At 38.8% G+C, this 14775-nt stretch overlaps 1 protein-coding gene across 3 annotated transcripts in view; it reads right to left on the reverse strand.

Moving 5' to 3' along the window:
* LOC109936459 (neuron navigator 1-like) overlaps positions 1-14775 on the reverse strand; it is a 471148-nt gene that overhangs the window by 103857 nt on the left and 352516 nt on the right. For all 3 annotated transcript variants that reach the window (XM_048612092.1, XM_048612090.1, XM_048612091.1), the window contains one exon: positions 5618-6052. In XM_048612092.1, the coding sequence (XP_048468049.1) occupies positions 5618-6052 (435 nt within the window). The remainder of the gene's footprint in view (positions 1-5617; positions 6053-14775) is intronic.

The raw sequence follows: 14775 nt of genomic DNA on the forward strand, positions 1-14775 counted from the left end.
TATCGGTAGTCTGCAAGATACACTACAAATAATTCACGGAGACTTCTTCAACAACACCTTCCAAGCCCATGACCTCTACTGTTGAGAAGAACAAGTGCAGCAAGCACATATGAATACACTATAACTGACTTGAAGTTATCTTACCATACTTCCTAACATTGGGTTAAAAACCTTGAATTCTTTATCTTACATGGATGCATTAATGTCACATGAATAACAGTGGTTCAAGAAGGCAGCTCACCATTACATTCTTAAGGGCAAACTGATGCCCACATTCCATGAATGAATAGACAAATAAAAAGAATACAAACCAGAACTTAAGACATAGTATGAACTGCCGATGCTGGAGAATCTGAGGTAACAAGGTGTAGAGCTGGATGAACACAGCAGGCCAAGCAGCCTCAGAGGAGCAGGAAAGCTGACGTTTCAGATCTGGGCCCTTCTTAAGGGTCCAGGCCCGAAACGTCAGCTTTCCTGCTCCTCTGATGCTGCTTAGCCTCATGTGCTCATCCAGCTCTACACCTTGAACCAGAACCGAAACTATGTTCCATGGCATGTTTCTTTGGGAATATGAAGGATAAATGCTGAGACAGGAAGAAGTTAAATGAGCAAACATTTGGTCAAAGGGTTGGGTTTGGAAGAATCATTCACGTTTGACAAGTGAGCTTCACAGAGTAGCAATGACGGGAGTAAAAATGTTTGCCACCAGTGATGGAGTTAACAGAAAGGGAGATGACATGAAAGCTGAAGTGAGAGAAAAACAGCATCTAGGAACAAAGACCTACCCTAACTCTAAACATTGAGTTTGAAGAATTGATTTGATTTTGACTTGATTTGATTTATTGTAGTCAGGTGTACCTAAGTACAGTGAAAAGCATTGTTTGCGAGCAGTACAGGCAGATCATAGGACGCAAGGACATGCAGATCATCGGATGCTTAGGCAGAGTGAGGCATACAGGCTACACTATACAGGAAGTGCCAAAGCAAGATCAACATTAACAAGATCAACATTATTTGAAGTTAGAAAGGTAAGTCGCTAAAAACTTCAAAACCTACAGAATACCTCAAAAACAACGTTTTGGCAAAGAAACCTACAGAATTCATAAGCAATTTTGTTATCACCGCTCTTCAAGTTCTGAGAAGTAGCATTGCATTTGATTTTGAGAGCTGCATTCATGTTCCTTTAATGTGTAGGCCTACTGGCATTATCATTCAGTTACAGAGTCACAAAAATGTACAGAACGGAAACAGACCCTTTGGTCCAACTGATCCATGCCGACTAGATATCCTAAATTAATCTGGTCACATTTGCCTGCATTTGGCCCATATTTCTCTAAACCCTTCCTATTGAAGTACCCATCCAGATGCCTTTTAAGGTTGTAACTGTACCAGCTTCCACCACTTCCTCTGGCAGCTCATTTCAAACATGCATGTGAAAAAGTGGCCCCTTAGGTCCCTTTTAAATCTTTCCCCTCTCATCTTAAACCTATGCCCTCTAGTTAACTGTACTCAGACTCCAATCCCAAGAGTTTTGTCTTATTAACTACCTTTGAAACTAGTGCATGCTATAACATGCATAAATGCAACCATTAACACCAAACTAGTGGCATAAGCCAAAGCTTGCATTAATAGCAGTGTGCAGTAAAAGGAGATTAATTAAAAGCAAATCCCAACCGAGAACAAAAAACAGAAATTCTGAAGGTTTACTGGACTCAAAATGTTAACTCTGCTTTCTCACCACAGATGCTGCCAGACCTGCTGAGTTTCTTCAACAATTTCTGCTTCTGTTTTGGGATTTCCAGCAAGCCCATTTTTACCTGAAGATAGACTTGTATTTCCCCAGTTTAGAGTGGTTATTTATTCGACCGCATCTACTTGTCACAGTTATCCAACAACTATCGCAACATTTCATTCTGTTATAAAGCTAAGTTTATTTGGAGATGCTACTTTGTCTATATACAAGTAAACAACTAAATATGTTCCACCTGGATGCATGCCTGCACTTGAAGGATGTCATTCTATATGAGAGAAAATTAGAGCACTTAGAAAACATAGCTCCATGAGCTAACTGGTACGAACTGTGATAAATTAAAATACAAGTCTCCTATCAATCAGCCAGGCAGAAAATATTTTGAGAGAGAAAGCAACATAGGATATAGCACTTCAATGTTAACATGCTTATATTTGCCCTTTTCTGTACATTTTAAAATTTTGCAGGACATTTTACAAATTTACAAATTAAAATTTTACAAAACTGTAGCGAGCAGATTGAATTCATTCACACTTTAATGAATATACAGATATTTGGGAAGTTTACAGGTCTTGGCTCAGCTTCAACAGCCATGACCACTGCTATAAATCTTCTCATGATTTTACCTGATTTAGATTTGAATCATGATTGGGCCTTGTTATCTAAATTTAAAGAGATTTTCAATTACATGCAGATGTTAGAAATAAAACAGCAACAATCATAGCACATCTAAGAACTGCTGCTTTGGGGCTCTTTGCTTAGAAAGATGTCTCAAGATGTAAGCTCATTAATAAAATGATGCTGAACACTAACGAGGCTGAGTGTGAATACCAAAGGTCACACATACAGTGATCTTCAATTGCAAGGAGATAGTGCTTCAGATGCCAGGATTTCAAATCACATTTCAATTGCTAACATCATGCACCAATATATGTTGCCAGCAAATGAAATTAAATCAATGTCTGAATTTTGATTATAAATCTTCTTAAACTGATATTCAGATATCAAAAGCAGCATCCACAAATAAAGAGATAACAAGGTGTAGAGCTGGATGAACACAGCAGGCCAAGCAGCATCACAGGAGCAGGAAGGCTGATGTTTCGGGCCTAGACCCTTCATCAGAAAAGGGTCTAGGCCCGAAACGTCAGCCTTCCTGCTGCTGTGATGCTGTTTCGGGTCTGGACCCTTCTTCAGAAAATCCACAAATAAACTTGGCTTTCCAACAGAATGCAATGCTATAAAATGCTGCAAAACTACGGCAAATGGATGCTGTCAAAAGGAACAACAGCTTTAAACTGGGAAAACACAAATCTCTATTTTGGGCTTTACTTTATGAATAATTGAGTTTTCTAGGCAATTTGTCATTTCTTCAGTTTGATGGCATCTTTATATAAATACTGCATCCTGCAGTGTGTAGTTCTGGACTGCTCCGCCAGTCATACTTATGTAACTATTTAACTACTTGAGTGTGACAAGATAATTGTTGAAAGATTGTGTTCCCACTAAGAAAGAGATTTTGAAATTTTCTATTCTGATTGCAAGTTTTTAAACCCTAAAAAGAGAATGTTAAACCTTTTTTCAAATTAAAAAAGAAGTCAGGTAGAATCCTAAATGACTAAGATGCGTCAGAAGTTGTCTTTGACTCAAGACTCTGTAAGCATTTTTCACAGAAAATTTTTTCTGCTTTTTTATTCAAATACATAATAGGCATTTTGGAATTAAAGAACAGAAGTGTGAAGTACTTGTGATCTATTCCTTCCGGAATAAACTTTGTCTATGTTCACAGACTTTGTATTTTAATGTGTATTTGGTACTAAGAGAAGCACACAAACTCTGCTTTATCTTGTCAGCATATTATTGAATAAATACTATTTCAGCAAAGATTTGTAGGATATAAGGAATGCACAGTGTTATATAGCAGGAGTAGGATGACAATTTGATAGCTGCCTTATACTGCAAATTCTAGTCCAGCTCTTTTGTTATTCCTTTGACCGCTGCATCCAAACTTGCAATCTTGATGGCTAGAAGGATCAGGGCAGCATATGTATGGGAATGCCACAATCTGTAAGCATCTCTCCAAGCCACGTATCATTTTGATTTGGAACCATATTGCCATTCTTTCACTGCTACTGGCAGTGGTAGATGGGTGTATCTACCCTGCTTGGATTGCCAGTGGTTCAAGAAGGCAGATCACTAACATCTTCAAGGGCAATTAAGGATGGGCAATAACTGCCGGCCTAGCCAAGAATGCCTTCATGCTATGAATGAATTTTTAAAAGGTAGCTGCATATCTTGTAAAAGGAACCATAATCATGTGCTGTCTAAATATATTTTCACCATACTAAAATACTTAGGGAGAATATTCATCACAACAAATAGAGAGTCTTATAATAAATGTTAGATGCTGAGAAGCTAACTTGATCTTTAAGCAAAGATACAATTCATTTAGTCATACTCAATTAGATTTTGCTGTTAAAAGTGCAGCATGGTTTTTCCACTTTAAAAATACACAAATGGTAACCCCAAACCTTTTTACAATATTGTATTTTAAGAATATAAAGTATTAGTAATTATATATGGTAGAGTGATTGCGACTTAAAATTCTTCCTCATGCTTTGATGAATGAAAAATGTTAAAAGTATACAGACATATTTTCATAGATTATTTTGCTCTATTTGCATTTGCATTTGAGAAAGAACTCAATTCGGAGACTAAGTTGATGGTTTACCAGGCAGCTGTGATCCCTGTAGGAGCAAATTACTACAGATGCTGGAATTTGAACTGAAAATAAAAAAATGCTTGGAGATCACAGTGGGTCAGACAGCATCCATGGACAGAAAGCGAGCTAACATTTCAAGTCCAGGTGACTATTCATAAGAGTTGGAGCTCTGATGAAGAATCATCTCGATTCAAAACATTATCTTGCTTTCTGTCCACGGATGCTGCCTAATCCCCATGATCTCCGACATTTTTTGTTTTCAGCTGTGATCCCTGTATGGTCTGAAGGCTTGGACAACCTACAGCATGCACTTCAAAAGCACTGGGGAAGTAGCAAGTGCAGTGCCTTTACAAAATCTTGCAAACCCAGTGACAAAAATGCTGGTCCAATGGCAGCATCCCTAGCCAATTCAGCTTGCTCATCACTGAGACGTTCATCAAACAAAACCAGCTCCACTGGCTGGGTCATATTATTCATAGCTCTGATATACCCCCAAAGTAATTGCTCTGCCCTGGAATTCAATTTTAGCAGGCAATGCCAGAAGGACATCAGAAATGCTTTAGAGTTGTCCTCAAGACATCCATGAGAAGATCATGCAAATCCGCCAACTTCGGGAGACCCTGGTTTATGATTCTCAAAAATGGAGAAGACTCGTTCAGAATAGCACAGAATGACTTCATCAGAACCATGCAAACATGAAGTCAAGACATTGGAGGGAGCACGAGGATGCAAACCATCCATCTATCCTGCCTTCTTGCACACACATGGGCAGAGTCCACAGATTGCACAATGGATCTGCCATCCTCCAAACCCTTTGTTCCAGAGTTCAGGCAAATCATCCTCTATCCTGATTGACTACTTAAAGAGTATATTTAACTAAAATGACAACTCAGGATTTCATCTGCTGAGAGCTGAAGAAATCACTTGTAGTTCAAATCTTTGGAGTTATTTCACATTTTCAAATAGCTATAAACATATCTTAATTCAGCAATGCAAAATGATTCAATACTCTAGTAAATCGATCTTAGGATCTAAAAGAATTACCTGAACTGAATTAGTGTTATTCACCCTTAAAGCTGCTAATGATACTGTCTTATTGTATCCAGTTCCATACAGCTAAATCAATCTTATTCAAATCACTGACGTACCTCTCCATTTGTGAGAATCTAGAACTCCCAGTCCATGTGAGCCCACTGTGATCCTCCTCCCTTGAAAGTGTACCACTCGCAGAGAATGAACAAGGAACACTCAATGGAAGATCCAAAGATTCCATGCTGGTATGCAGGCTACTAAGTTTAGGGTACATTAGACCTTCCTTGTTGCTTGTGAAATTGCTAACTAGACCAAGCCCCTGACTAAAGGTACTAGAATTTACATTAAGAACAGGGGCAGGACTAGGTGTTAAACATGGAGCCAAACTGATTCCAGTTGCTTGGATGTCTGGGGTTTTGGTTACAGTTTCATTGGCAACATTACTAGTCATAGAGACATGTCCTGAGGTTGCAGAATCCAAGCTATTCGAGTTGATTTTGTCAATATTGGCTATTGGAGGTGGCTTGCTGATTCCTTTTGAACTTATCACCCTGGAGTGGAAGAGAAAGAAAACAAAGAAATCAAGTTACCTTTTGGTTAGTGCAATACATGGGGAAATTTGCAATAAATCTTGGATGAACATTGAAAAGAAAAATGACACTTTCTCATTAAACATAAAATCAAAAGTGAAAACCACTTAAAAATCAGACATCAATACTAGATACTTTAAAAGCATGTAAAATATTAAGAAATTTGAGTTCAGTTGCAAATTATTGTTTTTAGCTTAAATAATTGTGGATTAGTGACAATACTGATTAACTTCTTAGAAAGGTGACATTTTGTGCTTTCATCAAGATTAGTGACAATATTAATCAGAAACAAAATCATTTTGTACTGTTAATGTGTTAAGGATAGCATAATATTGTCACTGAGTTCTCACTAAACCACATCTTTAACAGTACCACAAATAGACATGTAGTGCATTTGAACGCATTCTGACGAGAGATACATTTCTTGCAATTCTATTATATAGTGCAATTGTCTTGGCAAAGTAGTTTTTAATAAGTATCAGCCCATATTAAAAGCTGCAAAAGGGAAGTTACTGATCAGAGTAAAGGCGAGAGGTGTTTTGCCCTCTCTAGTAGTTAGTCTTAAAGTATTCTGGATTTGCATAATTGTATCATTGACACTGGCACGAAACACATTTTATGTTATCCAGACACAAAATGAATTCTTGGAGTTTTGCATAATCTAAAATACCTTCTTAAGATTGGAAGAAAGCAGGAATCATTTACGATTCTTATAAAGATGAAAAATTACGATGCAAGGAATTGCTTTGTTGTTCAATTTAGTGCAAGTTGTAGCTGCAGTTTGCACTGCTAGCTAGGTTTTGCAGTATGTAGGTACTAAGCTGAGATTTGGATATATAGTGTAACAGAACTTTTAAATCACCTCATAAAATTGTTCTGTGTGATAGCAACATTTCCAAATCCATTTTGCTACAGTTTTAAAAGAATGGATCAATTAACCAGAAAAATGCAAATTATGATAACACTTAAAGCAGAGTACATCAGCACAAACAAATCTAGAACCTATTCAAAAACAAAATAATCCATAATGTTTGATGTCAGTTTAAGTGGTAAAATTAGGCCTCAACAGTGTTGGGATAGCACAGATATGGTCAAGCAGAGTTCCTTCAAATCGTTTTAGGAACCATAGATTTCAGTGTATAAGTTGATTTTTAAGGCCTCAAATTCCCTTTCAAAATGGCAATCAACTTATAATCTCTGTACATAAAAAAGTGTACAGCCAGGTGTAGATGGTCAGCATTTTGAAATGTTATCTGCATCCACTGGATCTACTGCATCTAGTGTGTGAGTCTTAAATGTCCAAACATCTTTGCTATACAGTTTATATTGCTGGTTTGATCCCTTGATCCAGTTATAAAAGATACCAAGAAGCATTTGTGGGGTGAAAAACTGAGGCCATCCACTAATGAGGATAGTATGCCTTGCTGGATTAAAAAAAAAGGTCAACATAAATGCCAAGCATATGTAAAAACATGATTTTTGGCCTTGGAAAGCTGTGGTTGTCTTATAAGTTGCAATTCAAAGTTTCACACACTGGGACCCCATTGTTAAGTTAACAAAAGATGAAAGCAAGATGCTTCAGGGAAGGGAGTAGAGGCAGGAACTGTAGAAAACAAAAACAATAAAAAAAATTTTAAGAAAGGTTATGCATTTAAAAACTGCCAGTAAATAAAACCAAATGTATAAATAGAATAGGAGATCATTTTTACGACAGAAGGGACAAGGTACACAGGTTGCTTGTAATTTATTGTTTTATATTAGTAGACTGATCCCCTGGGAGTAATAAAAATGTATTATCCCCTTTACACATCAAGTAGCTTCAATTTCCTACAGCAGCCAGCTTTACACAAACACTCTAAGTGGAATATAAATAATGTTAAATAATTCCCCATTTTGTACTGTGAATCAACATTTACTGGGAAATGTGCTGCGTTCCTCCCATTTACGTAGGACTCTTAATTAAGAGTCATACAACAGTTATCCCCTTAATTGTATTCAAAGCACACCTTATACTTCATAATGACAATGGACTAACCTAATATTATCACACAGCTTTTTGACGTTGAATTGGGGGAGCTTTCATTCAGTATCTATAATGTCAGGGATGCAGAACCTAACCTGCGCAGCCTAGGGAGACAAAATGCAATCATGTGCTTCTGCCCCATGGCAGAGGACGTCCTATCTCCAAGAGCTGCCAATTGGACAGATAACACTTCTCCAGTTCTAGCTGCAGCACCAGGAGCAGGGGCTATAGTCAGTTCTTGAGCAGGAACAATAATGGGGACTGGACTCGAACGAAGCAGAGGGCTTTGTCAGGGCCAGTTGGGCAGGCCCCATGAGTAGGGATGAAATTCAGCACTCGCGGGATGGGGTGGTTCAAGCTAGGGGTTGACCACTTCAGCTTTGGAGTGTTTGCGTTCTTACATTGGACGCAGACTGCCTGACTAGTAAGGACACCCTGTCCTCAACATCCTGAGTGTGCCTTCTCGTGTGGCAAACCTTTTCCTTTTTTTAAGCAGTTATACCATCAGAGGTAGTGGCATCAAGTATTTAGTAATTGGTCCAAGCATAGTTGAGCCAACCCCACACCCCTACACAGCCATTGATTAAAAAAATAGCAGAGGGAGGTACGTGACAAGACATCATGCTCCCTCCATACCACATTGTTACATACCCCATCCCTAACCCATTTCTATAGGGACATGAAAATCTAGCCATCACACCTCGATATGGTAGAAATATAAAAGAGCTATTGACTTGGTTTTGTCTCCAGAGATACATAATGCAATTAAAAACAATGCAATATTTTGTCTTTCATATTTATTTTTGAATCTTCTCTTTGAAAACGTAACTGCTAAAAGACTTTTTCTAAAAATGGTACTGAATGGCCAACAATGATGCATCAACCAACCCAAATGTAATTAATAGGACAATTCATACGGAGTGTTTTTTTTAGATAAGTCTTACATTTTGTTAATTTTTTGGATACATTTTCCAATTTGGAGACATTACCCAATTAAACATCCCAGCCCCAAATCACCAAACTTGCCATGGGGAGAGTGTTAAATTCTGTCCACTATGTTTGCCAGAACCATCTCTGCACCTTCTATTTTGCTATGAAAAATTCCTGATGGTTTCATATAGGGAATCAACAGGAAGGAAGGTAAATCTTGGTCGTACCTACAATAGACAGAGCCTAGTCTGCACTAATTATATGCAGTGGTTTTCCATTATAACTAAGAATATCATTATATTTCAGTACATAACTCTCCCACCTCCTAAATCTGGAACCAACATTTGCTTCATTTGCACAGTGAAGTCTTGGAAGCACAAACATAGTGTGTCTCAAATCACTGTCAGCTAGATGGCCAGCAGATGGCAAGAATAGGTAGGTCAGAATCTTATGGCAGAGTTGGACATCAGGCTGTTGTTCTCAACCGGCAATCAAAACGTCATGATTGCCTGTGCCGGGCATTTACAATGTCATAATGTTCTTGAGATTGGAGAGAATCAACAAATTTCAGAGACACTGCTCGTTTTCAGGGTAAACAGCAGGAAAATGCGTCCTTTAAGTTATCTGATCAAGTGATACAATGTAGTGTTTATGTTGCTGGTTTGTTTAGGAGTTAGGAGTTTTGTTTTATTTGTTCATGGGATGTGGACATCACTGGTTAGGTCAGTGTTTACTGCTCAATTCTGACTGCCCTGGAGGAGATGGCAGAAAGTGGCTGCCTTGGGACATGCCCAAGTCAGGATGATATAGGGCTTTGAGGGGACCTTTCAGCTAATGGTTTGCTCCCATACATCTGTTATCTTTGCTCTTCTGGACAGAAGAAGTCATGCTGCTACTGTGCATCGCTGATGAAGGTAATGAATGATGAAGGTGATGGCTGGGTTCCAGTACCAAGGTAGCAATGGTTAAACTAATATTGTTGATTCTACTGTTTGTGAAGACAGAGAGAATAGGTGAAATTAATGTTAAGAGTGAAAATAAACCGGACTTTGCATCAATAGTAATGATGATGCGAATATTATTCATCATTATTATTATGAAGTGAATCAGATAGGAGTACACACATGCAGAGTTAAACACAAACATACACAAATTGTATTCGAAGTTAATTTGTGCCTCTATTACTTTGCTACCTCTCTAACAGAACCTTAATATTTCTATACCTAAGTTGTACCGCTACTAACCAATCACTCAGTGAATGCTGCATATAATGCCAGGCTTGAGCAGTCAGGTGTGAATGAATTTTCATGGTGTGATTACTTAATTATTGTCAGCACAAAAGGCCCTCAAAAATGTAATTTTACAAGTGCAGCATTTCATTCTTTCAGAAGTTAAGTTGTGCCCGTCGCTCTGATCTCTCCCAGTTGCATCTTTCTTTCCAGAACTTTACTTTCTTTTCTGTACATAATTTTAATCTAACTTACAAGTCTTGTTTTAAAGTCTGTGAGCATCAGTACAGAATGTTCAGTTTGATTGATTGTAGGGTTTTGCTGTTGCTTGGCCTGATTACAGATCACTTGAAAATGGCACTGGATTGGATTATTAGCACAATGGCAGCAACTGTCAGTTTAAAGATCAGCAAAATCTCCTGTTGACAGCTGTTGGCACTGTGAATGGTGAACACTGTTTCTTTACTGCTAAGCACAAAAGCTGGCTCGTAATTTTCAAAAGCACACATGCCTGTCTGATCAGTATGACACTTAGGGTGAGGTTACATACTTACATATGTTTAGGGTTTACACTAAAGTAACAATGAGAGAAGAAGTCATGAGCCACCCCAAAGCCATGTGATGAGAGATCTTTTTCAGGAGGCAATCTCTGTTTAAATCAATACTTATTTATAGCTACAAAAGTGTATATGATAATAATTAATAAAATGATGAAGATAGAGCATTACAGAGATAGGGCTGGAGAGTGGGACTAGCTGCGTAGCTCTTTCTGGAGCCAGTCTGGACACAACAGGTCCAATGGGCTCCTTCTGTACTGTAAAATTCGATGGTTCTAGTAAGACTACTACATAATCAGGCTACACCACAAAATCAAATTTAGATAAAGACTTAATTGCCCAGCTCTTCTGCTTAGTGGCACATAATCAAATTGCTACGCCCCTCAAACTTTCCCTCTTGCATGTTTCAAGCCCAGGATCCCCAGGAATGCCGAGCACATGTCTTGGAGAGATCAGTTGTCGTGGAATGTGGGGAAGACCACACACAAATCCAGCTGTTATCACCTGAATGACAATCACGTGGCACCAGCTACTGTTTGGTCATTTTAAAGTCCAGTTTGAAAGTTTGTGAACTGTTGAATGGATGAATGAGTAAATGGGTTAGGTGGAAGGACAGGTAGATGGGACAGATAAGTGGGAAATGGGTACTGTGGATGAGGCAGAGGGCAGAGTGACACGCAGCAACGGTTATAGCATGTTTGGTGAAATGGGATGGTTCAGGAGGGATGAGTGTCAGCTTTTGGAGGATCAGTTGTGCGCTATCCACAAGTTAGACCAGGTACCTAACCAAGTAATTACATCAGAGCTGTGCTAAGTTTCCAACAATATCCCAGGCAGGTCCACACATCAGGATTTCCATAGGGTCCTAACCTGCTCTTTGATCATACATCTGATCTTTGATGATCCAGAGACTGGAAGATTGGACGAATTAATAGTTTTGAGCAGTGTTTGGATGTATTCATCAAATTCAGTTTCTAACAGTGGTGTTGGATGGATTTTATACCATTGTTTTCGCCCTCCTTAAACTTCAAAACATATCATTCAGACTGAAACTTCAAAATAGTCACAGTATGTGTCCAAAATCCTCAGGAGGCAATTAATTGATTTTCATCTTGCTTGGCTTAAGTTTTAGCAATGAATTTAAGGTCAGACTTTCTCAATTTTTCTCTGTGCAAAAGTGCAGGGGCAGTAATGTTGAGATGAAAAGGCAAGGGATGAGAAATTGAGCTTAAATGGCCCTGGTTTTTTTTTTTGGCACTAACACTGTCATTGGAACTTGAAATTGACATCCAAGGAGGTACCAGATACAATCTCCATGCAGGCATTAATGCAGACACTGGGAACGTCTGCCAGACTTAGGTAGAGTAGGGAGACCATGAAGTTCACAGCAATTTAGTGACTGTTGTTTTTTTGCAGCTCAAGAATCCAGCTGATCTCCTCTGAATGTGTCTTGATCTATGTGAAATTAGGTGCAAGAAAGGACAATCCTCATTTAAAAGTGATTGCCAAGTATGTATAGTTTGGTTACTGATCCGCCAAGGCTACCCCTGCTACTACTGGAAGCCAGGAGACATGTTCGCTCCCATGTTCAATTTTTCTCCTCCTCCCACAGGCCTCACAGCATTCACACTAACCAAAATGCATCTCCCACACAAGAAGTACAATCTAGCTTTAAGTGGTAGCACTTATGCAGCCAGTATTTACAGCTGGCTGTATATGGAAATCATATTGAGAGGCAGCGTGAAGATGCTGTCCTTCCTGCATTTCATTCGATAGCCCAAGAGTTAGTTCTGCATTGTGGTCACTGAACCCACACTTCAGGGCTGACCTGCTGATGTGTTAAGTCTTATGGGAAGAAAATATTTTAAATGCTTTTCATTTTCTTGGATAGTTTATGGACTTTGGGCCTTTTGTGCTTACTTTCCATTTGTTTCCGATTTTCCCTTGCCCATTTACAAGCAAATCTTGAAGCAACTGAGTATAACAGTTTAATTGTTTCCATACTTTACGTGTTCTTACTTGGATATCTAAAACGAAAACTGTGCCAAAGGAACACAAGGGAAAATCTATAGTCTACAGGAAAATCAAGTATTATTTAAGGGATGTAATAGAACATGGGAATTTTCCGCTTACATCAGTTTACATTACTAAAGGACAAGCTTACAACGCAAGAATTTTCACAGAAAATACAATTCAGCAATTAGGCTGCACTGTACTGAATATTGTCGGCTTTAATAAAAACATTGCATATTCATAATTTACACCCTTGAGTGTTTTGAAACTCATATGCACTGTTTATGTAAAAAAAAATCTGAAATGCATTTCTACACAGAATGGTTTTTCAATTTCAAATACCCATGATTTTAGTCTGAAACCATGAAAACACACATTGGTGATGGAAATGTGGTTTATGTTCTGTACATGGACTTTACAGAGATACCTTCCACAAAGTACAATATAAAAAAGGAAAACTTTAGCAAAATCAAAGTCCTTAGGACAAAAGGGGCAGTGGCAGCATCAATACAAAATTGGCTAAAAGACAGGAGTAGTGACTAATGGTGATGGATTGCTCTCTAAACCAGAGGAAAATGTGCAGCTGGTTCTTCCAGGGGCTAATATTCGGACCACAGTTTCTTTCAAAAGATATTAATGAACAGATTCGGCATAATTTTCACATTTGCAGATGGTCCAAAACTTGGGAATGTAGGAAACAGTGAGGAGATTGCAACAAATTTCGTCACTATGTAGACTGGTGAAATGAACAAATGACACAGAATGAAATGATATGCATTAGTAAAAATGATGAGTAGCTAAATAAGTGAAAATGGCACAGAATAAAAAGGGGTGAAGTGAACAAGAAGCCTTGGAGTATAGTTTAAAGGTTTGAAGGTGGCAGGACAAGTTGAGAAACAAAACAGGAGCACTGACTTTACAAATAGTGACTTCGTGCCCTCTCTCATGGGGAGTCTAGTGGCATGGGTGGCTTTTAATAGAGACAGCATGGCAGTTGGGAACCCAACCATTTTCCCACCCCTGCCCTAATGAAGCCTATTGTGGGAAAGCCTGCCATACTCCACAGCCTTTCCACTCCAATGGCAATTGAGGTCCTTTTATGAGCAATTAATCATCAGTAATTACCAGCCAGAGGAGGGAAGGAGGTGGTGGTGGGGGTGAAGCACTCCTCTAATTGGGAGCTTGAATTACAAAGCCCTCACTGCCAAATTGAAGATCACAGCTTTGGAAAACAACTCCTCAGATCTTGCTGCTGACGACTATTTCCCCTCCACACAATGTCCCCAGCTCTCCTACCATCATCTTTCACCTGCTCCTGGGGAGACAGCAAGCTGGCCTTCCAGTGGGCATAGTACCAATATCAGTCACCACTTTCCAGTGGCACCACCAAGCTACTGAACAGCTGCCAGCTGTCAATAGGCAGGGCTGCCATCTTTAGAGTCCCTGATTCAGGGAACTGAAATACCCTGCCTCGTTAAAATGTCTCGTTAGCACTTAAGGCTGTAGGCATTCCTGAAAAGCAACAATACAGGGAGCATCTTAGGGAAAGCTTTCTTTCATGTGACCCAAGGGTGAAAAATGACCACAATATTCTCAGCCAAACACTTACCGCTAAGTGCAACCCCTATAACTTTATGCACACATTTCCTTACTAATCCTATTTACAGCCAAACAGAGGGTACACCGTTGTAGTTAATACATTAATCAGAAATTGCTTCCTCTACTATTCAGAGCTGATCTGCAATAAATGGTGCTGAGAAGAATTTCAGCCAAGTACATTAAGTGATCATACTCTGTTCACACACTAATTTTTATGCCAGAAATCCATTAATTTAAACTTCCAACCTCAACAGCATTATACAATTATTTCTACCAAAAAGCCAATTCAACTAGGTCAATTAAGCTTTCAACAGCATGAAATGCACCATTAGC

Source organism: Rhincodon typus, chromosome 25 (genome assembly GCF_021869965.1).
Source record: "Rhincodon typus isolate 14 chromosome 25, sRhiTyp1.1, whole genome shotgun sequence".
Classification (NCBI taxonomy): domain Eukaryota; kingdom Metazoa; phylum Chordata; class Chondrichthyes; order Orectolobiformes; family Rhincodontidae; genus Rhincodon; species Rhincodon typus.